Source organism: Salvelinus alpinus, chromosome 20 (genome assembly GCF_045679555.1).
Source record: "Salvelinus alpinus chromosome 20, SLU_Salpinus.1, whole genome shotgun sequence".
In the NCBI taxonomy this organism is placed as follows: Eukaryota; Metazoa; Chordata; class Actinopteri; order Salmoniformes; family Salmonidae; genus Salvelinus; species Salvelinus alpinus.
Genome location: NC_092105.1, coordinates 9,638,364 through 9,660,996, shown reverse-complemented (window position 1 = coordinate 9,660,996; position 22,633 = coordinate 9,638,364). Strand labels below are relative to the sequence as shown.

Here is a 22,633-nt window from a genome sequence, read left to right as displayed (position 1 = left end):
GAGGTCTTGGCTGATTTCTTTTGATTTTCCCATGATGTCAAGCAAAGAGGCACTGAGTTTGAAGCTAGGCCTTAAAATACATCCACAGGTGCACCTCCAATTGACTAAAATTATGTTAATTAGCCTATCAGAAGCTTCTAAAGCCATGACATAATTTCCTGGAAATTTGCAAGCTGTTTAAAAGCACAGTCAAGTTAGTGTATGTAAACTTCTGACCCACTGGAATTGTGATACAGTAAATTATAAGTGAAAAAATCTGTCTGTAAACAATTGTTGGAAAAATTACTTGTGTCATGCACAAAGTAGATGTCCCAACCGACTTGCCAAAACTATTGTTTGTTAACAAGACATTTGTGCAGTGTTTGAAAAACAAGTTTTAATGACTCCAACCTAAGTGTATGTAAACCTACGACTTCAACTGTACACTCCACTTTAGGTGGAGTCTCCGTCCTTACATCTTATGGTTCGACAGGAAGACGAAGTGATAGAGTAATAAACCGTTCTGTCTCCCTTAAGGTGACCTGACCTGACTTCAACCTCCTTGATGTCTAATCCAAAGCTTTCCACCCGTATCACCCATCGCACTCCCGTGACTCCCTCCCGTCCACCCAGCACATTCCACAGCCACTCTGTCTTTCTACAGAGAACCGTTAACCTCTGACATAAAACCACTCTTCCACTCCTTTATCTACTATGTTTATGCGTATAACAATGTTCAAAGTTTCCCCAAATCCAACTGTCCCTCCTATTGAAAGACAGCTTCCCAATGTTCAATTTACATAAACTTGGAAAAAACAATGATAATAAAACATGAATTAAAAAAACTAACTAATGATTATAAATGAACAAACGATGATAAACATTTCACCGTGAGGTTTACAAACTTAGAGACTTATGACCTCTGTTTTAATGATCACACCATACACAATTTTATTTCCGTCTCTCATCACACAACAAAATGACATCTGAATCTGAATCTTGTTCCATGTCACTGGAGCAGCTTATTGTTTCTCCACTTTCTCCATCTGGTTCCTAAGAGAGTGATAGCACAAGACTTGGAAAACAACAAAAAGACACACAAAACATAACAGTGTTAACAACGTGATAAACTATTATATATGCATGAAAACCAAAGTCTGCAACCATGACAATTCCCACTCTCTCTTCACCTGACTCTATACTTTTCTGCTGGATTCCACAAAAATGAAGACCCTAAAAAAAACGAATGCTTTCGCCCAGTATTACCCTTCCGGCCCCAGGTTCTGAGAGGTGTTCCCAAGCCATGTCATTTTCACTTTTTTCCCCATCTCCTCCATTGCCACAACCCTACATCCTCTTAAGGTAACTCAGCACTGAATATGCTTTCACATCAATGCTTTCAACATGTTGTTTAGAGAACAATTACGCCAACATCTATCCTCTATCATATGATGCATTAACCAATAAAGCAGCTTACCCCAACTATGATGTTAAAGTAGCTCCTAGACCCAACACTAGACCTAGACCCTGAATCCAACACTAAGAAACGCCTAACCTTATCCCCTAGCTTAGCTAACGTTAGCCAAAACAAATTGCAATTCGTGACATATGAAATGGACATCCACAAATGAATACATACCATACGAAACGTAACATATGATACTCATTTGATTGTTACAGCTTTACTATGTTCCTTCTACCCCTGAGTCCAGGTTGGAAGGACCTGTGGAAATAGAGGGGAGAGAGGCTGTCAAGATCAGGGATGAAGATATGCTATTAAACCTATTTGCATGGCAAGCTTTCCTCTTTGCATACCAAGGTAAGTTACAACAAGTTATATACAACTCTCCTTCCGTGGCCTCCAACTGCTCTTAAATGAAAGCAAAACTAAATGCTTGCTCTTCAACCGATCGCTGCCCACACCTACCCACCCGTCCAGCATCACCACTCTGGACAGTTCTGACTTAGAATATGTGGACAACTACAAATACTTAGGTGTCTGGCTAGACTGTAAACTCTCCTTCCAGACTGACATTAAGCATCTCCTAACTTCGGTGATGTCATCTATAAAATAGCCTCCAACACTCTACTCAACAAACTGGATGCAGTCTATCACAGTGACTTTACAGTCACCGTTTTGTCACCAAAGCCCCATATACTACCCACCACTGCGACCTGTATGCTCTCGTTGGCTGGCCCTCGCTTCATATTCGTTGCCAAACCCACTGGCTCCAGGTCATCTATAAGTCTTTGTTAGGTAAAGCCCCGCCTTGTCTCAGCTCACTGGTCACCATAGCAGCACCCACCCTTGGCACGCGCTCCAGCAGGTATATTTCACTGGCCACCCCCAAAGCCAATTCCTCCTTCGGCCGCCTTTCCTTCCAGTTCTCTGCTGCCAATGACTGGAACGAACTGCGAAAATCACTGAAGCTGGAGGTTTATATCTCCCTCACTAACTTTAATCACCAGCTCACAGGTCACTGCACCTGTACATAGCCCATCTTTAAATAGCCCATCCAACTTCCTCATCACCATATTGTTATTTTATTTATTTTGCTCCTTTGCACCCCAGTACCACTACTTGCACACTCATCTTCTGCACATCTATCACCCCAGTGTTTAATTTGCCATACTGTAATAATTTCACCATTATGGCCTATTTATTGCCTCACACCCCTTATCCTACCTCATTTTCACACACTATATATAGACTTTCTCTATTGTATTATTTGACTGTATGTTTGTCCATGTGTAACTCTGTGTTGTTGTTTGTGTCTCACTACTTTGCTTTATCTTGGTCAGGTCACAGTTGTAAATGAGAACTTGTTCTCAACTAGCCTACCTGGTTAAATAAAGGTCAACTAAAAATTCAGTTATAGCTTGTTCCACTTGTACTTTTGCGATACTTGAGCAGTGACTAGACATTTGATTAAAATAAATCCCAACTAAACAAGTGTTACAGGTTAATCTAAAAGCATGCAATATTGGTTGTGTATACAGTGCATTCGGAAAGTATTCAGACCCCTTGACTTTTTCCACATTTTGTTACGTTACAGCCTTATTCTAAAATGGATGTAAAAAATAATCCCTCAATCTACACAATACCCCATAATGACAATGCAAAAACAGGTTTGTAGATTTTTTTACAAATTCATAAAGTTACTTTTTACATAAAAGTGTTCAGACCCTTTACTCAGTACTTTGTTGAAACACCTTTGGCAGCGATTACAGCCTCGAATCTTCTTGCGTATGACGCTACAAGCTTGGCACACCTGTATTTGGGGAGTTTCTCCCATCCTTCTCTGCAGATCCTCTCAAGCTCTGTCAGGTTGGATGGGGAACGTTGCTGCACAGCTATTTTCAGGTCTCTCCAGAGATGTTTGATCGGGTTCAAGTCCGGGCTCTAGCTGGGCCACTCAAGGGCATTCAGAGACTTGCAAAAATGTCTAAAACCCTGTTTTCGCTTTGTCATTATGGGGTATCCTAGGGGCATAGGCAGACACAATGTAAGTAACTTAATTTATGTCCCCCTAATTGCCCTGAATACCTCTGATCCTACAGCTATTGTATGCAGTAATCATGAGCCTATGAACCAGAGGAATACTTTTAACACTGAGGCGGTGTACCCTTGTAGGAAGATGTAGAGTAGGCCAGAATCAGAATGCACTATCAGCTCCAATGTAAATAACATGAGTAAGTCTACCCCTAATAAGCTTCCCAGTAAAGCATTAAAAACAATCAAGCAACTAAGAAAAGTGCTAAAAAATTGCCCATATTTACATATGCAGCCTGAGAAACAAGGTCCATGAAGTCAATAACTTCCTTGTAACAGATGACATTCATATTTTGACTATCTCTGAAACTCACTTAGATAATACCTTTGATGATACAGTGGTAGCAATAGAAGGTTATAACATCTACCGAAATGCCAACGGAGGCGGTGTTGCAGTCTATATTCAGAAACACTTTCCTGTAAAGCTTAGAGACGATCTAATGTTAAATACTGTTGAAGTAATATGGCTACAGGTTCTTCTGCCTCACCTAAAGCCCATTCTGGTGAGAAGCTGCTATGGACCACCAGGTGTTAACAGTCAGTATCTGGATAATATGTGTGAAATGCTTGATAATGTATGTGATATCAACAGACAGGTATATTTTATGGGTGATTTTAAATATTGACTGGCTTTCATCAAGCTGCCCACTCAAGAAAAAACTTCAAACTGTAACCAATGCCTGCAACCTGGTTCAGGTTGTCAGTCAATCATCCTACCAGGTTATTTACAAACAGCACAGGAATGAAATCATTTTTACTAATGCTGCAGATATTTTCTTTGAAGCGGTATCCAAATCCATAGGATGTAGCGATCACAATATAATAACCATATCTAGGAAAACCAAGGATCCAAAGGCTGGGCCTAATATAGTGTATAAGAGGTCATACAATAAGTGTTGTAGTGATTCATATGTTGATGATGTAAAGAATATTTGCTGGTCTGTGGTGTGTAATGAGGAGCAACCAGGCGCTGCACTTGACACATTTATGAAACTACTTATTCCAGTTACTAATAAGCATGCACCCATTAAGAAAATGACTGTTGTCATGACGTTGCCTGCGTGGGTATAGCAAACCCCATCCCCCTCTCCCTGCCTCCCCCTTTCCTCCTTCAACCCATGCTGTAATCACAGAGAGACGTTGTAAATTCCTGAGGATCTCCTCATGGCTAAACAGTATTAAGAGAGAGGGTAAACTTTCAGGACAAAGGAATTCTCTTCCACCTCACAGAACTTGAGGTACGAACATATTTCATATTCCTGCACAAGTAGGAATGATCGGTGGACAGTCCAGCTATTAACATGTCCATTGGTCACCATGTGAGAAACTCACGTGAGACTGTGGGACCACATTGCCATACCGCTGTTTATATAATAACCTCAGATATGAGGTTAACATCTGTTTGTTGTATAAAATGAATGAGTGAGTATGATACTGTTTGTATAATTGTGTAATATGATTTTGAACTGTTTAATGAAGGAAAATACAATTGTATTTGTATTTGAACTATTTGAACTATTTGGTTGTATTTGAACTAAATCCAAGGACCGCCCCTGAGCCAGTTGGGTCAGAGACCATGGGACCACCCCTCTCTGCTATCTGAATAAAAGCCAACTCTTAAGAAATTACCATTAGACCATGTTTCTCTCAATCACGAGAGGACAAAGGTTTGAGACCAGACTGCTGAATCTTTTAACCATCCCACGTGGTTAAAACTCTTATACGAATCATAACAAGTCTTTGATATTGACTTCTAGTCTGCAGCTAGGAATTCGGTATCATTGAACGCGAAGAAAGACAACCGCCGAAACATCCATTCTCTAACGAATGACACTCTGAACAATCCACAACCGAGACAGAACTTCACTCCAACCAAAACGAACTTCTCTCCAACGACCAAGGCGACACACACACTGAACGTAACTATATATATATTGATTGCAATTGTTCCCGAATGAGTGATCGTTCATGCGTAAGGATTAGCATGTCAATTGTTATAGTTATGGACTCTGTAGTGAATTCTTAGTCGAACGCAACTTTCCCTAACAGCCGCCATGCCGGTTTAGCCCACTAGGGCATATTTTCTCCCATCATTTCATGTAACTATTTTAAGTTTGTTTGTTTTGCATTTCTGTGAATTAATTAGTTAGTAATAAATAAATGATTTAAGACAATTGATGTATGGATGACTCATAGTGAAGACTGGGTTCGTGCAGATCAGCGTTTTACGACGTTTGGAATGAGACTGACGTAAGGTAGAGTAAATCAATCATTAATTAGAAGACCATTGATCAGATATGAAATATCTGAAAGGTTATATTGGGAAATGATAACTTTGTAATCTAATAACTTTCCCTGGTGCCCTCGAATTCATAGTTAATTAGTTACGTTATTACTAAAGTGATCGCGTAATCCCTAATTACAGGAATCTATGATAAAACAAAGTCTTCAATTTAACGATACCAAAGACACGACACTGTACAAACTGTTAAATCCCCTTGGATTGATGAGGAATTGAAAAATTGTATGGTTGAGAGGGATGAGGCAAAAGGTATGGCAAATAAGTCTAGCTGCACAGTTGATTGGCAAACGTACTGCAAATTAAGAAATGTGACTAAACTAAATAAAAAGAAAGTATACAATGAAACAAAGCTAAGGATAGAAAAAAGCTTTGGAGCACCCTAAATTACATTTTGGGGGAAAAGCCAACTTCATTGAATCAGATGGCTCATTCATTACAAAACTCTGATATTGCCAACCACTTTAATGCCTTTTTCCATTGGCAAGATAAGCAAACTTAGGGATGACATGACAGCAACAAACACTGACACTACACATCCAAGTATATCTGACCAAATTATGAAAGACAAGAATTGTATTTTTGAATTCCATAAAGTAAGTATGGAAGAAATTAGAAAAATGTATTGCCTATCAACAATGACAAGCCACCGGGGTCTGACAATCTGGATGAAAAATTACTGAGGATAATAGCGAACGATATTGCCACTCCTATTTGCCACATCTTCAATTTAAGCCTACTAGAAAGTGTGTGCCCTCAGGAGGGAAGCTAAAGTCATTCCGCTACCCAAGAATAGTAAAGCCCCCTTTTCTGGCTCAAATAGCTGACCAATCAGCCTGTTACCAATCCTTACTTCTGGAAAAAATTGTGTTTGACCAGATACAATGCTATTTCACAGTAAACAAATTGACAACAGACTTTCAACACGCTTATAGGGAAGGACACTCAACATGCACAGCATGTAAACAAATGGCTGAGAGAAATTGATGATAAAATGATTGTGGGGGCTGTCTTGTTAGACTTCAGTGCAGCTTTTGACATTATCGATCATAGTCTGCTGCTGGAAAAACTTGTGTTATGGCTTTACACCCCCTGCTATATTGTGGATAAAGAGTTACTTGTCTAACAGAACACAGAGTGTGTTCTTTAACCTCTCTTGGGTAGGGGCCAGTATTTTCAAGCCCGGATGAAAAGCGTGCCCAAAGTAAACTGCCTGTTACTCAGGCCCAGAAGCTAGGATATGCATATCATTGGTAGATTTCGATAGAAAACACTTTAACGTTTCTACAACTGTTAATATGATGTCTGTGAGTATAACAGAACTGATATGGCAGGCGAAACCCCGAGGACAAACCATCCCAAAAAAGAAAAATTCAGCCTACCACTGTTTTCAATGGTTGTCACTTTTATTATAAGGCGAAATCCTCACATATTCAAATCAAATCAAAGTTTGTCATGTGCGCCGAATACAACAGGTGTAGACCTTACAGTGAAATGCTTACTTACAGGCTCTAACCAATAGTGCAGAGAAAAAAAGTGTGTGTGTGTAGGTAAGTAAAGAAATAAAACAACAGTAAAAAGACATTTAAAAATAAGAGTAGCAAGGCTATATACAGACACCGGTTAGTCAGGCTTATTGAGGTAGTATGTACATGTGGGTATGGTTAAAGTGACTATGCACATATGATGAACAGAGAGTAGAGGTAGCGTAAAAAAAGGGGTTGGCGGGTGGTGGGACACAATGCAGATAGCCCGGTTAGCCAATGTGCGGGAGTACTGGTTGGTCGGATCAATTGAGGTAGTATGTACATGAATGTATAATTAAAGTGGCTATGCAGTTCCTAGGGATTCCACTAGATGTCAACAGTCTTTAGAACGAGTTTCATGCTGGTTCTTGGAAAAATGAGACAGAAACTTTCGTTTTTCTAGGTGGCTCCCATTTTGGCTGTAGTGTTTCCTAGTGCGTGGAAGAGAGCGCGTTCTTTGGTATTTTTCTCCGGTAAAGACAATAACGATTCTCAGTCTTAAATGTTATTGTTTATTTACGTATTAGGGTACCTAAGGTTTGATTATAAACGTTGTTTGACTTGTTTGGAAAAGTTTATTAGTAACGTTTGGGATTAATTTTGTATGCATTTTGATGGAGTGAAACTGAGTGGATTATTGACTGAAGCGCGTCAGCTAAACTGAGTTTTTATGGATATAAAGAAGGACATTATCGAACAAAAGGACCATTTGTGATGTAACTGGGACCTTTTGGAGTGTCAACAGAAGAAGATCTTCAAAGGTAAGGCATTTATTATATCGCTATTTCTGACTTTCGTGGCGCACCTGCCTGGTTGAAATATATTTTTCATGCTTTTGTATGCGGGGCGCTGTCCTCAGATAATCGCATGGTGTGCTTCGCCGTAAAGCCTATTTGAAATCTGAAACAGCGGCTGGATTAACAAGAAGTTAAGCTTTATTTTGATGTATTACACTTGTGATTTTATGAAAGTAAAATATTTATAATTCTGTAGTTTGAATTTCGCGCTCTGCAATTTCACCGGATGTTGGCCAGGTGGGACGCTACTGTCCCACCTGCCCATAAGAAGTTACTGGAAGCCTCTCCAACATAATCCAGGTAGAATCAGGAATTCCCCAGGGTAGCTGTTTAGTAGGCCCCTTGCTTTTTTCAATCTTTACTAACGACATACCACTGACTTTGAGTAAGGCCAGTGTGTCTATGTATGCGGATGACTCAACACTATACACGTCAGCTACTACAGCAACTGAAATGACTGCAACACTTAACAAAGAGCTGCAGTTAGTTTCGGAATGGGTAGCAAGGAATAAGTTAGTCCTAAATATTTCCAAAACTAAAAGTGTTGTATTTGGGACAAATCATTCACTAAACTACGTCTCGTAATGAATAATGCGGAAATTGAGCAAGTTGAGGTGACTAAACTGCTTGGAGTAACCCTGGATTGTAAACTGTCATGGTCAAAACATATTGATACAACAGCAACTAAGATGGGGAGAAGTCTGTCCATAATAAAGCACTACTCTGCCTTCTTAATAACACTATCAACAAGGCAGGTCCTACAGGCCCTAGTTCTGTCGCACCTAGACAACTGTTCAGTAGTGTGGTCAGGTGCCAGAAAGAGGGACTTGGGAAAATTGCAATTGGCTCAGAACAGGGCAGCACGGCTGGCACTTAAATGTACACAGAGAGCTAATATTAATATTAAGCATGTCAATCTCTCCTGGCTGAAAGTGGAAGACAGATGGACTTCATCATTACTTGTTTTTGTAAGAGGTGTTGACAAGCTGAATGTACCGATCTGTCTAAAATACTAGCACACAGCTCAGACACCCATGCATACCCCACGAGACATGCCAACAGAGGTCTCTTCACAGTCCCCAAGTCCAGAACAGACTATGGGAGGCACACAGTACTACATAGAGCCATGACTACATGGAACTCTATTCCACATCTGGTAACTGATGCAAACAGTAGAATCAGATTTATCTCACTTATTACAAACATAGTTCACTGTTTTATCTGTTGTTTTATATGTAATGTGGATGATTTGGTGTGTTTGGACCCCAGGAAGAGTAGCTGCTGCCTTGGCAGGAACTAATGGGGATCCATAATAAACCCCAGGAAGAGTAGCTGCTGCCTTGGCAGGAACTAATGGGGATCCATAATAAACCCCAGGAAGAGTAGCTGCTGCCTTGGCAGGAACTAATGGGGATCCATAATAAACCCCAGGAAGAGTAGCTGCTGCCTTGGTAGGAACTAATGGGGATCCATAATAAACCCCGGGAAGAGTAGCTGCTGCCTTGGTAGGAACTAATGGGGATCCATAATAAACCCCAGGAAGAGTAGCTGCTGCCTTGGTAGGAACTAATGGGGATCCATAATAAACCCCAGGAAGAGTAGCTGCTGTATTGGCAGCAGCTAATGGGGATCCATAATAAACCCCAGGAAGAGTAGCTGCTGTATTGGCAGCAGCTAATGGGGATCCATAATAAACCCCAGGAAGAGTAGCTGCTGTATTGGCAGCAGCTAATGGGGATCCATAATAAACCCCAGGAAGAGTAGCTGCTGTATTGGCAGCAGCTAATGGGGATCCATAATAAACCCCAGGAAGAGTAGCTGCTGTCTTGGCAGCAGCTAATGGGGATCCATAATAAACCCCAGGAAGAGTAGCTGCTGTCTTGGCAGCAGCTAATGGGGATCCATAATAAACCCCAGGAAGAGTAGCTGCTGTCTTGGCAGGAGCTAATGGGGATCCATAATAAACCCCAGGAAGAGTAGCTGCTGTCTTGGCAGGAACTAATGGGGATCCATAATAAACCCCAGGAAGAGTAGCTGCTGTCTTGGCAGCAGCTAATGGGGATCCATAATAAACCCCAGGAAGAGTAGCTGCTGTCTTGGCAGGAACTAATGGGGATCCATAATAAACCCCAGGAAGAGTAGCTGCTGTCTTGGCAGGAACTAATGGGGATCCATAATAAACCCCAGGAAGAGTAGCTGCTGTCTTGGCAGGAACTAATGGGGATCCATAATAAACCCCAGGAAGAGTAGCTGCTGTCTTGGCAGCAGCTAATGGGGATCCCTAGTAAATACAAATACAAAGTGTGTGGATTGATAAAAAAATAAAAATAAACTATTTTAGAATAAGGCTGTAATGTAACAAAATGTGGAAAAAGTAAAGGGGTCTGAATACTTTCCGAATCCACTGTAGACCCATTTCTGATGATCCATGATGTCTTGACTGCTGTGTCACAAGCTAAATACAAAAACGCCATTTTCCATAAGCTGTTTGGAGTGTGTCGTATCAGTCAGCTCATAATGAGAACTCTCTGATGACATAGCGGTTCGACCATTCCATTGCCCTATACTCATGATATCATAAAATGCCAGTGTACCAAGGCCATAATGAATAAAAGGCATTATTGATCATTATCATACACATGGTGTCAAAATTAGACAGGGAATAATGGAAAACAAATAACAATATTTATAAAAATATATATTTTCGTTGCTTCCTTCCAAGAAGTACATGCCCCCTCATAGAATATTCATGATGCTTTAGGAGTGTGTGTTTACAGCCTAGGTTGCCAGTACAAAGAAAGGATTTGACTGTGTGAGTGTGACAGGAAAATCAAAATAGTCATGTTAGTTATGTTGTAGAACTTATTATGAAGTTAGCATGTCAATATAATAAAGTCAACAACAAGTGAACAAAGTTGGCTTGCATTAGCTGGCTAGCTAGCTACTGACTAGTTAGCAGGCTGGCTAGCTAGCCCTACCTGGTTACTGGCTATAGCTAGAAGTAAAGATCACATAAATAAACACATTACAACAGGGTTCCCCAACTGTCGGTGGTTGTATTTGGGCCCCCCCAAGTTCTCAGTAAATTTTTATTTTATTTTTAACAGCAGAAAATCCACTCGTAGTGATTTTAATTCAAGGAATCTGCTCCCAATTATTCCCAGGCATAATAGAGAGGAACATGTGATCGTATACAAAATGGAAGCAAGGTTTGAAATGATTGTTTAAGTCAAATATATATTTGTTTGGGTTCTTGCGGCTAATTTGCATACGATCACAAATGATTTGTAAATATGTTCCGGCCCCCAAGAGATCAAATTCGGCCTGCAGCTGAATCTAGTAGATGACCCCCTAGATGACCCCTAGATGACCCCTGCATTACACTAAATAACTCTCTTTCCATTTCATCACAGGGATGAATAAATAAATAATAAATAACTAAATCCCTGATGTCAGTTAAGACTATTATTTCTCACTAAGAGGTACGTCCTCTTCTCTGCCCTCCATTGTTGTCCTCTTTTCTTCCTCACATCAGTCTTTCACCCATATCTTCCCCGTCCACTTCAAGATCTTTGTGATTGGGTGCAGCCGACATTAAAGGCGAGTCGACACTGACTGATCAACAAATCACCTTGCATTATAAACAACAACTTAATATTATTTATAGATCGGCCTGTCAGTCGCGGTGTTGATGCTCTCGATCACTGCCTTTCTTTGTATTGTCAGTCAGTCTGGTTTATGTGCATTATGTTGTTCCGTCCATCAGAGAGAGCTCTCTCTCTGTCTCTGTCCCCCCAGGCATGATGCTGACCTCATGGTACACCTCATCAGGCTGGGGGCTGCTCTGCAAGGCCAGGATGGAGGAGCACTGAGGATCCAACAGGTACTGCATGGGGTGGGGAGGGGAGAGGAGAGGTTGGTCACACTAAAGGCGTCAGCTTGCAAACCGAATTAATGTGCTCGCATACTCCCTTAAAAGATCTTCACTTCAAAAATGAGAACAAAAACACTGATAGTACTGTTTGTCTATCTAAATAGAATTCTAGAATTAATAGACGGAATGAATCTAATATAACTCAAGAATTCTAGCATTCATTTTGACATTTTTTTGCGGAAGAGATCTTAGTCACGCAATTTTACATCGAAGATCTTTGGTGCAGAATTTCTCAAGTGAAAAAATGTGCATGAAAATGATTTGTCTCTTGTTGAAAAACAAACACTGAATTTAAGAATCCCTACTGTTGACCAATCACAGACAAGGTGTGTAGACTTTGGCTACCAACTTCGGCTTGCGTCGAGAAAAAATGTTGTGTGCACAAAGAGCCCCCCCAAAAAAACTCTTGACGAAGACTAAACCGAACGAAAAAGTCACAAAATGTTGTCATAATATATGCACGAACTGTTCTGAACTGTTTCGGATGGGAAGCATGAGGACGCCTTAAAGGCCTTTCAGGCCTTTCAGACTAATCTCTTTAAAGGTCTTTCAGACTAATCTCTTTAAAAGGCCTTTAAAACTAAAATCTTGCGTAATTTGGTCATATTTTATTTATTTAACTAGGCAAGTCAGTTAAGAACAATTCTTATTTACAATGACGGCCTACCAAAAGGCCTCCTGCGGGGATGGGGGGTGGGATTAAAAATACAAATAAATTAAATATAAATATAGGACAAAACACACATCACGACAAGAGAGACAACACTACATAAAGAGAGACCTAAGACAACAACATAGCATGGCAGCAACAACACAATAGCAGCACAAGTGTCAGGAAGAGTGTCCATGATTAAGTCTTTGAATGAAGAGATTGAGATAAAACTGTCCAGTTTGAGTGTTTGCTGCAGCTCGTTTCAGTCGCTAGCCGCAGCGAACTGAAAAGACGAGCGACCCGGGGATGTGTGTTGCTTTGGGGACCTTTAACAGAATGTGACTGGCAGAACAGATGCTCCTTTATGTTTAAGCAGTCTGTCCACGAGAGATTAGACTAAAACCATTCATTATTACATCAAGATATAACAGGACACACATGGAACTCAGCCAAAGACACAGCCTCATTGACAGTCCTTTAAAAAAAAATCTAAACAGCAGCATGAATATGTAATTTATGGGTTAGAAAAATAACTAATTATACAGTTACTACACACAAAGAAACACATAGTGTATTATTCATTAACTTCTCTAGTGTATGTGGGACGGTAGCGTCCCACCTCGTCAACAGCCAGTGAAACTGCAGGGCGCCAAATTCAAAACAACAGAAATCCCATAATTTAAATTCCTCAAACATACAAGTATTTTACATCATTTTAAAGCTACACTTGTTGTAAATCCAGCCAAAGTGTCCGATTTCAAAAAGGTTTTACGACGAAAGCACACCAAACGATTATGTTAGGTATGAGCCAAGTCACAGAAAAAGACAGCCATTTTTCCAGCCAAAGAGAGGAGTAACAAAAAGCAGAAATAGAGATAAAATGAATCACTAACCTTTGATGATCCTCATCGGATGACACTCATAGGACTTCATGTTACACAATACATGTATGTTTTGTTCGGTAAAGTTCATATTTATATCCAAAAATCTGAGTTTAGGCGGGACGCTACTGTCTCACTTGGCAAAAAGCCTGAGAAAATGCAGAGCGCAATATTCAAATGAATTATTATGAAAATTACTATAAAATCAAACTTTCATTAAATCACACATGAAAGATACCAAATTAAAGCTACACTGGTTGTGAATCCAGCCAACATGTCAGAATTCAAATAAGCTTTTCGGCGAAAGCATACGATGCTATTTTCTGAGGATAGCGCCATTGTAAACAAAGAGAGATAAGCATATTCCAATCATGCAGGCACGACACAAAACGCAGAAATAAAAATACTATAATTCATGCCTTACCTTTGACGAGCTTCTGTTGTTGGCATTCCAATATGTCCCATAAACATCACAAATGGTCCTTTTGTTCGATTAATTCCGTCGATATATATCCAAAATGTAAATTTATTTGGCGCGTTTGATCCAGAAAAACACAGGTTCCAACTTGCTCAAACATGACGACAAAATATTTCAAAGGTTACCTGTAAACTTTGCCAAAAAATGTCAAACTACTTTTGTAAAACAACTTTAGATATTTTTTAACGCTAATAATCGATAAAATTGAAGACGGGATGATCTGTGTTCAATACAGGATTAAAACCAACCGTAGCATGCCTTCTGGTCATGCGCTTCAATCAAACAGGACACCTAGAGTGACTTGACTTCAAGATGGCCGTATTTCTTCATTACACAAAGGAATAACCTCAACCAATTTCTCTAGACTGTTGACATCCAGTGGAAGCCGTAGGAACTGCAGCAGGTCACTTAGAAATCTGGTTTCCCAATGAAAACTAATTGAAAAGAGAGTGACCTAAAAAAAAAAAGAATTCTGAATGGTTTGTCCTCGGGGTTTCGCCTGCTAAATAAGTTCTGTTATACTCACAGACATGATTCAAACTGTTTTATAAACTTCAGAGTGTTTTCTATCCAAATCTACTAATAATATGCATATCTTATCTTCTGTGGATGAGTAGCTGGCAGTTTAATTTGGGTATGCTTTTCATCCAAACGTGAAAATGCTGCCCCCTACCCTAGAGAAGTTAAAACACACTGATCATGCGCCATACATACATCATGCACCACTGTGAAATGTCCAGGCAGCTTGACCTTGGGTCTGAGGAAGTTGACCACCTTGTAGCAGTGCCAGAATGCTAGAACCACCAGGGGCATTGACACTGCCATCACCACAAATATCACCAGGGCCATCACCCAGGGCCTGTCCTTGCCTGCAGAGGGTTTGGGGTTGGAAAGGGGACACCAGGGACTAAGAATTGAGTTGAGCAAGAGTGGACTTGTACTCTGAGAATCATTGAAGGCAACAATCTAATAGTCATAATTTGTATTTTAAACAGATAAAAGGGAGGACAAGAAAGAGAGCGATTGCACTCACCCTTAGCGGTGCTCTCACACGTAACGTTGCTGGGCTGGCTCTGTTTGAAGAACCTTTGGGTTACCACCCAGACCTGAAAACAGTACCTGGTCCATTGCTCCAGCTCCAACACCACTTTATGCAGCTGGATGCCATTCATCAGTTTGGCCTGCAGGGGGTGATAGAGGAGTAGTGAGGAAGCATTGAGCACCTCACAATGAGTATGTTTTACATGCATAGTAACACTTTCATATTAAACTGATTGGCAGCCGGGCACATTATGCATTAGTCATGTAAACACCTTACTCTGATTATCTAAAAATCGGCGTAAGGTCAAAATAGAAATAAGCATACGCCGATTCTGAGCCATCTTTTGAATTATTAGGACATGTAAACGCCTTAAAATCGGCGTTCCAGCAGTGTAATTGATCTGCGCATGGGCTAGCACCAGCCGAGCCATCCTCCCTCTTTAGCGCCATTTAAGTGAGTTCGGGAACAACTGAACGTATGCGTCTCAGAAGTAGCTTTCACATACAGTACAAACTTTGGTAACACTTCATTTTAAAGGATCCTTACTACACCGCAATCACACGTGAATTTACACTGTAACAACTATTGTAGTTAACAGTAACAACTCCTAGTAGTAATTGCAGTAAGTAATTACAGAGGTGTAACAATGAATGCTTGTTACAAATGGGCAGGTTTCCCACTAAATTCACCAACTTAGAGTTTTCGCTTCTCATCAGCTGCATACAGTTACAACTGTCACAAAAGTTGTGACCCCTCGTCGGTATGCTGGATGCCTGAGAGATTATAGCCTTTACAACAAAAAAAATGCTGTTTTGAAACTGCAATAAAAGTGCAATAACTGCAGTCGACTGTGGTATTTTGGACGCAGTAATTGCAGAATAACTGCAGTTACACTGCAAAAGCACTGCAGTAAAAAAAAAAAAAACGTGTGATTTTGGACGCAGTAATTGTAGCGTACTGCACTATAACTGCATTTATACTGCAGTGTACTGCGGTTATACTGCACTGTGACTGCAATCTTTTTCGTAAGGGAGCCTATGCTCAATAGGCTCTAATTACTTACCCTTGAATGTGCACTGTTCATCCTATACTGCGTCTTCACTCACTGTTGTTGCTAAGCACTTGACCCCAAAATAAAGTTAACTTGGTTGAGCTGGCAAAAGCAGATCAGTAGGTCAATCTCACTGACTGGGATCTAATATGGGTGGTAAATGTAATATGGGTGGTAAATGTAATATGGGCGGTAAATGGGTGGCAATGTAATATGGGCGGTAAATGGGTGGCAATGTAATATGGGTGGTAAATGGGTGACAATCTAATATGGGTGGTAAAGTTCAATGTAATTACTAGGTTTTACACAGACTTTAGCTAGTTAAAATGAAGTTTATCTTGAGTGGCCCTCATTTTAAAGCTTCCGGAAGTTTCACTTCACAACAAGATACAGAAATTAAGTGAATTCTGGAATTAAACTTCCAGAAGCTTTAAAATGAGGGCCATATTGTCAGTAGGGATCATGTACTGTATGACTACACATTCGTTACAAGTAAGTACACCTCAAGATACACTTCATTTGAACTAGCTACATCATGTGTAACTCCTAGTAATTACATTGTACTTAGGCAAACATTTAAATGCAATATGCTTTGAAACAGGGTATTTATCCTCATCTGGGATGACCAAATTAACCCAGATTGGTACACTTTATTTTGGTGGCAAGCGCTAGCAATAACATTGAGTAGAGATATATTTCCAACAGTGGCACTTTCATGGCTAAGTAATCAAAGCCTATTGAATAAAATCTCTTGGGACACCCAGGGCACCGACGAGGGGTCACAACCTTTGTGACAGTTGTAACTGTATGCAGCTGATAAGAAACTAAACACTAAGTTGGCGAATGTATTGGGCAACCTGCCCATTTATCACAAGCATGGAAAACAAGCATTCATTGTTACACCTTTTGTAATTACAGACCACAATTACTGCCATGTGGTTGTTACAGTTAAAGTGTAATGACACATGCTGCAATAAGGGCCACTAATAAGGACCCCTTCAAAATAAAGCGTTAGCCAAACTTTATACGTCCAAACTCAAATATGCTTCCCAAAAATAACATGATTGCTGTGGCATATTATTTGGATTGCCGATTTTCTGCATTTATCAGAGTGCCATCCGGTAGTCTGATTTCAGATGTATCCATGTTAAAAGAGGATTATTAGGGAAATTGTTCTTCTTGCAAAGCATGTAAAACATTTTAATCAAACTATTACATTAATCTATCCACAATAATCCCATTATTGTACGCATGTAACCGTACTCAATGTGTCACCAGATGATCACCCCCACGGTTATAAAGTCTACCATTGGCAGATGGAAAGTAGTTTATGTGCTCAGACCCTAAACCTGCATCTCATACTCCTTATTGGCTACTGTCACTATGACATCAGATGTGAAAGATCAGGCAAACTGCGTTACTTTGTTTTGCCATTCCTCAGATCCCCTGGTTGTACGCAGTGGAAATTACCCTCCAGATGTTTAATCCCAGATGGAAAGTAAAATGGCCACCATACCCTCTCCTCCTGGCCCTCCTTCCAGTAGGTGATGTTAAAGGTTGCATGATTGTAGATCTCTTTAAACTCAGAGATCCTGAGCACTGGGTCTTCGATGCTCACTTCAATGTTCGCACCACTGGAGACTAGAGTCACGCTGGGAGGGCCTAAAGTGGCTGTGGAGAGAGACATGGGAAAGAAAGTGACCCAAAGGAAGTGGCATGGCACCTGCTAGCGGATCACCATAGTTCATTAAAGAGCAAAAGTTGTCAGGCTCCAGTCTGTAATCATACACTATGCTTTGCCCTAACCTCTGAATTAACAGTACCTGTTATTACACTTTCATACCCATCTCTAGTGCACTGCAAGAACTACTATGAAATGCTCATGTATGTCTTATGTGCTGTATGAATGTAGTTATGTATAGGTTATGAATGTGTTATGAAGTCCTTATGTAGATTGACGTTACAGATGGGCAACTAGGAACTCACTGTGTTCATCCATGACAAACTCCTTAGTCTCCACCCAGTGAGATGCCTCTCCCTCTCCTTCTGCCCTCACTTGGAAAGTGTACACTCCAAATTTGTTTAGATGACTGGTGAAGTCACAGCATAGGGCAGTTGTGTCCCAACATACAACCTGGTAGCTGCTCCTGATGCTGATCCTGTGTTCAAAACAAGACATCACTGTATTGTTATTGTGGTAGACTATTGTTACCAGTGTCTGTAAGCTGTTTGTTTGTCCAGTGTCTGTAAGCTGTTTGTTTGTCCAGTGTCTGTAAGCTGTTTGTTTGTCCAGTGTATGTACGCTGTTTGTATGCCTGAAACCCATTCTGACAGGTAGTGTAATTATTATTATTTTTTTTAAAGTGAAATAGTTGCACCTTTTTCTAAGAAATATAGTGAGTGTATGTTGATGTGTGAGTGTGTGTGTGTGTGTGTGAGTGTGTGTGAGGGTGTATGACACAGATTCTTCTGTGGAAGACTACTTGTGGGTGTGTCATTTCTCCTCTTTCCCAGCACCCATAGCAGGAAGTGTGCCATATTTAAATGTTCACCCCTCACTTGGTTGTGTTATTTGGCGGTGTTCATATTACCACTTGTATTCTGATCTGTAGGTGAGGTTTCCCGTGTGGTTCTGAGGGGGATCCCACTCCAACACTAGTTCCATGTTGATGGAGGTAATCCTGATGTTACTGGGACTTGGAAGTTCAGCTAACACTGCTGTAACAGCACAGTTATACACAGTTGAACATCCTAACAAATACACATCATTCAGGGGGATTACAGGCTTTAGATGAACAAGGGTATTGAGTCAGATGGGGAAAATGGTATTGTATCTGTCTTGGACGTTTTCAAGAGTTTTTTGTTGTTGAGAAATTAAGCCCATTGCACTGTGCTTCCTCGAGATGAACACTCTTGACCACATATAGTATGTGGGTAAAACCTTCAGCCTATGTGTATGTATATATTTAGCCTACAATCATCAGTATGTCAATGTAACAGATACCAAAATGTGAAGTGTTTCCATTGGTTCACACTATTGACAGTAAAAGAGATTAAGGAATGTATAAGTGATAAATAAATGTAGCTTATAAAAGACTGAAATTATCACGAAATATCAACAACAACAAAAACTTTCGTAAACCAGTCGTGATATTGAATGGCTTAAAACATTAATCTACAATCAAAGCCAATCGATTTACAGCACGTTGGTAGACTATGCTATGGTAAAGTCGAAAGAGAAATACTGACCTGTCATTCCATGTAAAGTTAAGCATAATAGTTTGACAAACAAGATAGTAAACACCGTAGATTGCATGTTGCCCAAGAGATGTTATGTGTTGTCCAACGACACTGAAATGTTCCGTTGGCTAGATTTGCTTCTGGCCGCTCTTGAGAGTTTATTGTGTACTTTCTGAATGGGCGTAGAATTGCGGGGAAGCGAAACCAAGCTGAGTGATATAAATACAGAAGAAGCCTAGGCAGGTTTCCATTGAACCAAGTTTATTCGATAATGTCAGAAAAAACCTTTAGGCTTGTTTAGATTAATGGAAACAGCAGATATATGATTCATTTTCAAAAGATCGACAAAATGTGTATCCGTTCGACAGGGGTGGATCTTTATTTTGTCTTACTTTATTGTGACAAATTATGATGGAATTAACCGTGTTTTTCGAATAAATGATTGCCTAATACGTTTGAAAGAAAGCAGGGCAAGTGATGTTTCGCCTTAACTATATAGTTTCACTCCACATTTAATTCTAAATGCCTACTGCTTGTCAAGTAATTTTTCAAATAAAAAGTATTGTTCTGACTTGCAACATTTCCTGAACTGCTGCTTCACCTTGCTTCTTTGTGACGTTACATTCGTTACTTTGATTTCCGAGTCAAAACGGAAAAAGGCTAATTTATTGTTCCCGAATTTGAAAAACGGAAATCGACTTGTTTCTCATTTATGGTGTCAAAATTAGACAGGGAATAATGGAAAACAAATAACAATATTTATTAAATTTTAATTCTCGTTTTGTTCCTACCAAGAAGTACACGTCCCCTCATAGAATATTCATGATGCTTTAGGAGTGTGTGTTTACAGCCTAGGTTGCCAGTACAAAGAAAGGATTCGACTGTGTGAGTGTGACAGGAAAATCAAAATAGTCATGTTAGTTATGTTGTAGAACTTATTATGAAGTTAGCATGTCAATATAATAAAGTCAACAACAAGTGAACAAAGTTGGCTTGCATTAGATGGCTAGCTAGCTACTGACTAGTTAGCTACTGACTAGTTAGCTACTGACTAGTTAGCAGGCTGGCTAGCTAGCCCTACCTGGTTCCTGGCTATAGCTAGAAGTATCTATGGAAGTAAATTAGTCCCTAAACCTGCTACAAGCTGAAGCTGCCCAGCCAGAGCTACCTGCTTCAGAAACGTCAGTTTTCTCCATTACTATATGTAGCTAACTACAGTCTGGCTAGACTGTAAACTCTCCTTCCAGACTCATATCAAACATCTCCAATCCAAACTTAAATCTAGAATTGGCTTCCTGTTTCCACACACCACTGCGACCTGTATGCTCTCGTTGGCTGGCCCTTGCTACATATTCGTCGCCAAACCCACTGGCTCCAGGTCATCTACAAGTCTCTGCTAGGTAAAGCCCCGCCTTATCTTAGCTCACTGGTCACCATAACAACACCCACCCGTAGCATGCGCTCCAGCAGGTATATCGCACTGGTCATCCCCAAAGCCAATTCCTACTTTGGCCGCCTTTCTTTCCAGTTCTCTGCTGCCAATGACTGGAACGAATTGTAAAAAAAAGTTGGAGACGTATATTTCCCTCACTAACTTTAAACATCAGCTATCTGAGCAGCTGACCGATCGCTGCAGCTGTATATAGCCCATCTGTAAATAGCCCATCCAATCTACCTACCTCATCCCCATATTGTTTTTATTTACTTTTCTGCTCTTTTGCACACCAGTATTTCTACTTGCCCATCATCATCATATCTATCACTCCAGTGTTAATTTGCTAAATTGTAATTACTTCGCTACTATGGCCTATTTATTGCCTTACCTCCTCACGCCATTTACACACACTGTATATAGACTTTCTTTTTTTTCTATTGTGTTATTGACTGTACACTTGTTTATTCCATGTGTAACTCTGTGTTGTTGTTTGTGTCGCACTGCTTTGCTATATCTTGGGCAGGTCACAGTTGTAAATGAGAACTTGTTCTCAACTGGCCTACCTGGTTAATTAAAGGTGAAATAAAAAAAATAAAACTAACTTTATGTAGCTAATTTAGCTAGATCTTCAGTCAGCTGTTAGTGTTTATTGACAGAGTAATAATGAACAGCAGTTAAAACTTTTTTTTTTTTAAACTTGTATTTAACTCGGCAAGTCAGTTAACAACAAATTCTTACTGTAAATGGTTACCTATCTGGCACTTTGCATAGCTAACGATGTAGGATCTTAATTTGAGCCAGTTTGCTACAGCAGGAAAAGAATCCTGCAGCAACAGGAAGTCTAAATTATTATGTGTATTATAATTCATGGGCAAATTTTTGGGCCTACCCCGGCCAAACCTGGACGACGCTGGGCCAATTGTGCGCCGCCCTATGGGACTCCCAATCACGGCCGGTTTCGATACAGCCTGGGTTCGAACCAGGGATTGTAGTGACGCCTCTAGCACTGAGATACAGTGCCTTAGAACACTGCGCCACTCGGGATCCCAGTATACAGTTGAAGGTGTGGTCTGTACCTTATGAATATTCCCTTTTGATTGCACAAATATTCCCATTTGTTGTCTGCTATAAAATGTATATTTCTTTCAGAATTACAGCCACATGTCAAATACCTAAGTGGGCAAAGGCCTCTTGGAAAATGACCTTCTAATTGACAATTAATCTTCTTCTAAAAAGAAGACCAACTGCAATATAATATCACAAACATATACCTCATAATTCAAAGAAGACCAGCATGCACTTTAAGAAGGTATAATTACACCCTGAACAAAACATCAACACAGAAGAAGGTATAATTACACCCTGAACAAAACATCAACACAGAAGAAGGTATAATTACACCCTGAACAAAACATCAACACAGAAGAAGGTATAATTACACCCTGAACAAAACATCAACACAGAAGAAGGTATAATTACACCCTGAACAAAACATCAACACAGAAGAAGGTAGTACAAACCCTGAGGTTTTCCGGAAGCGTTATTGCTTGATGATACAGCATGGCTCTACCATCCACTGATACAGCATGGCTCTATACAGCATGGCTCTATACAGCATGACTCTACCATCCACTGATACAGCATGGCTCTATACAGCATGACTCTACCATCCACTGATGCAGCATGGCTCTATACAGCATGACTCTACCATCCACTGATACAGCATGGCTCTATACAGCATGGCTCTACCATCCACTGATACAGCA

The 22,633-nt window shown here is 40.2% G+C and overlaps 1 protein-coding gene across 3 annotated transcripts; it reads right to left on the bottom strand.

The window, feature by feature from the left end:
- Positions 1-870: 870 nt before the first annotated feature.
- Positions 871-19,628, bottom strand: LOC139546262 (interleukin-10 receptor subunit beta-like). Of its 3 annotated transcripts, XR_011669190.1 has the most exons (9): positions 19,442-19,627; positions 18,784-18,910; positions 18,179-18,351; positions 17,709-17,863; positions 15,133-15,280; positions 14,814-14,968; positions 11,966-12,040; positions 1,619-1,702; positions 871-1,054 (listed from the first exon to the last, which is right to left on the bottom strand). XR_011669190.1 is itself a non-coding variant. In XM_071354416.1 (7 exons), exons 1-7 carry the CDS (start codon positions 19,506-19,508, stop codon positions 11,900-11,902), a joined length of 966 nt encoding a protein of 321 aa, XP_071210517.1. In that variant the 5' UTR covers positions 19,509-19,628; the 3' UTR covers positions 10,836-11,899. The 3 variants fall into 3 exon arrangements, 1 of the variants encoding a protein (XP_071210517.1); XR_011669191.1 differs by lacking the exon at positions 11,966-12,040 and having other exon boundaries at positions 19,442-19,626; XM_071354416.1 differs by lacking the exons at positions 871-1,054; positions 1,619-1,702 and having other exon boundaries at positions 10,836-12,040; positions 19,442-19,628.
- Between the last annotated feature and the right edge of the window lie 3,005 nt (positions 19,629-22,633).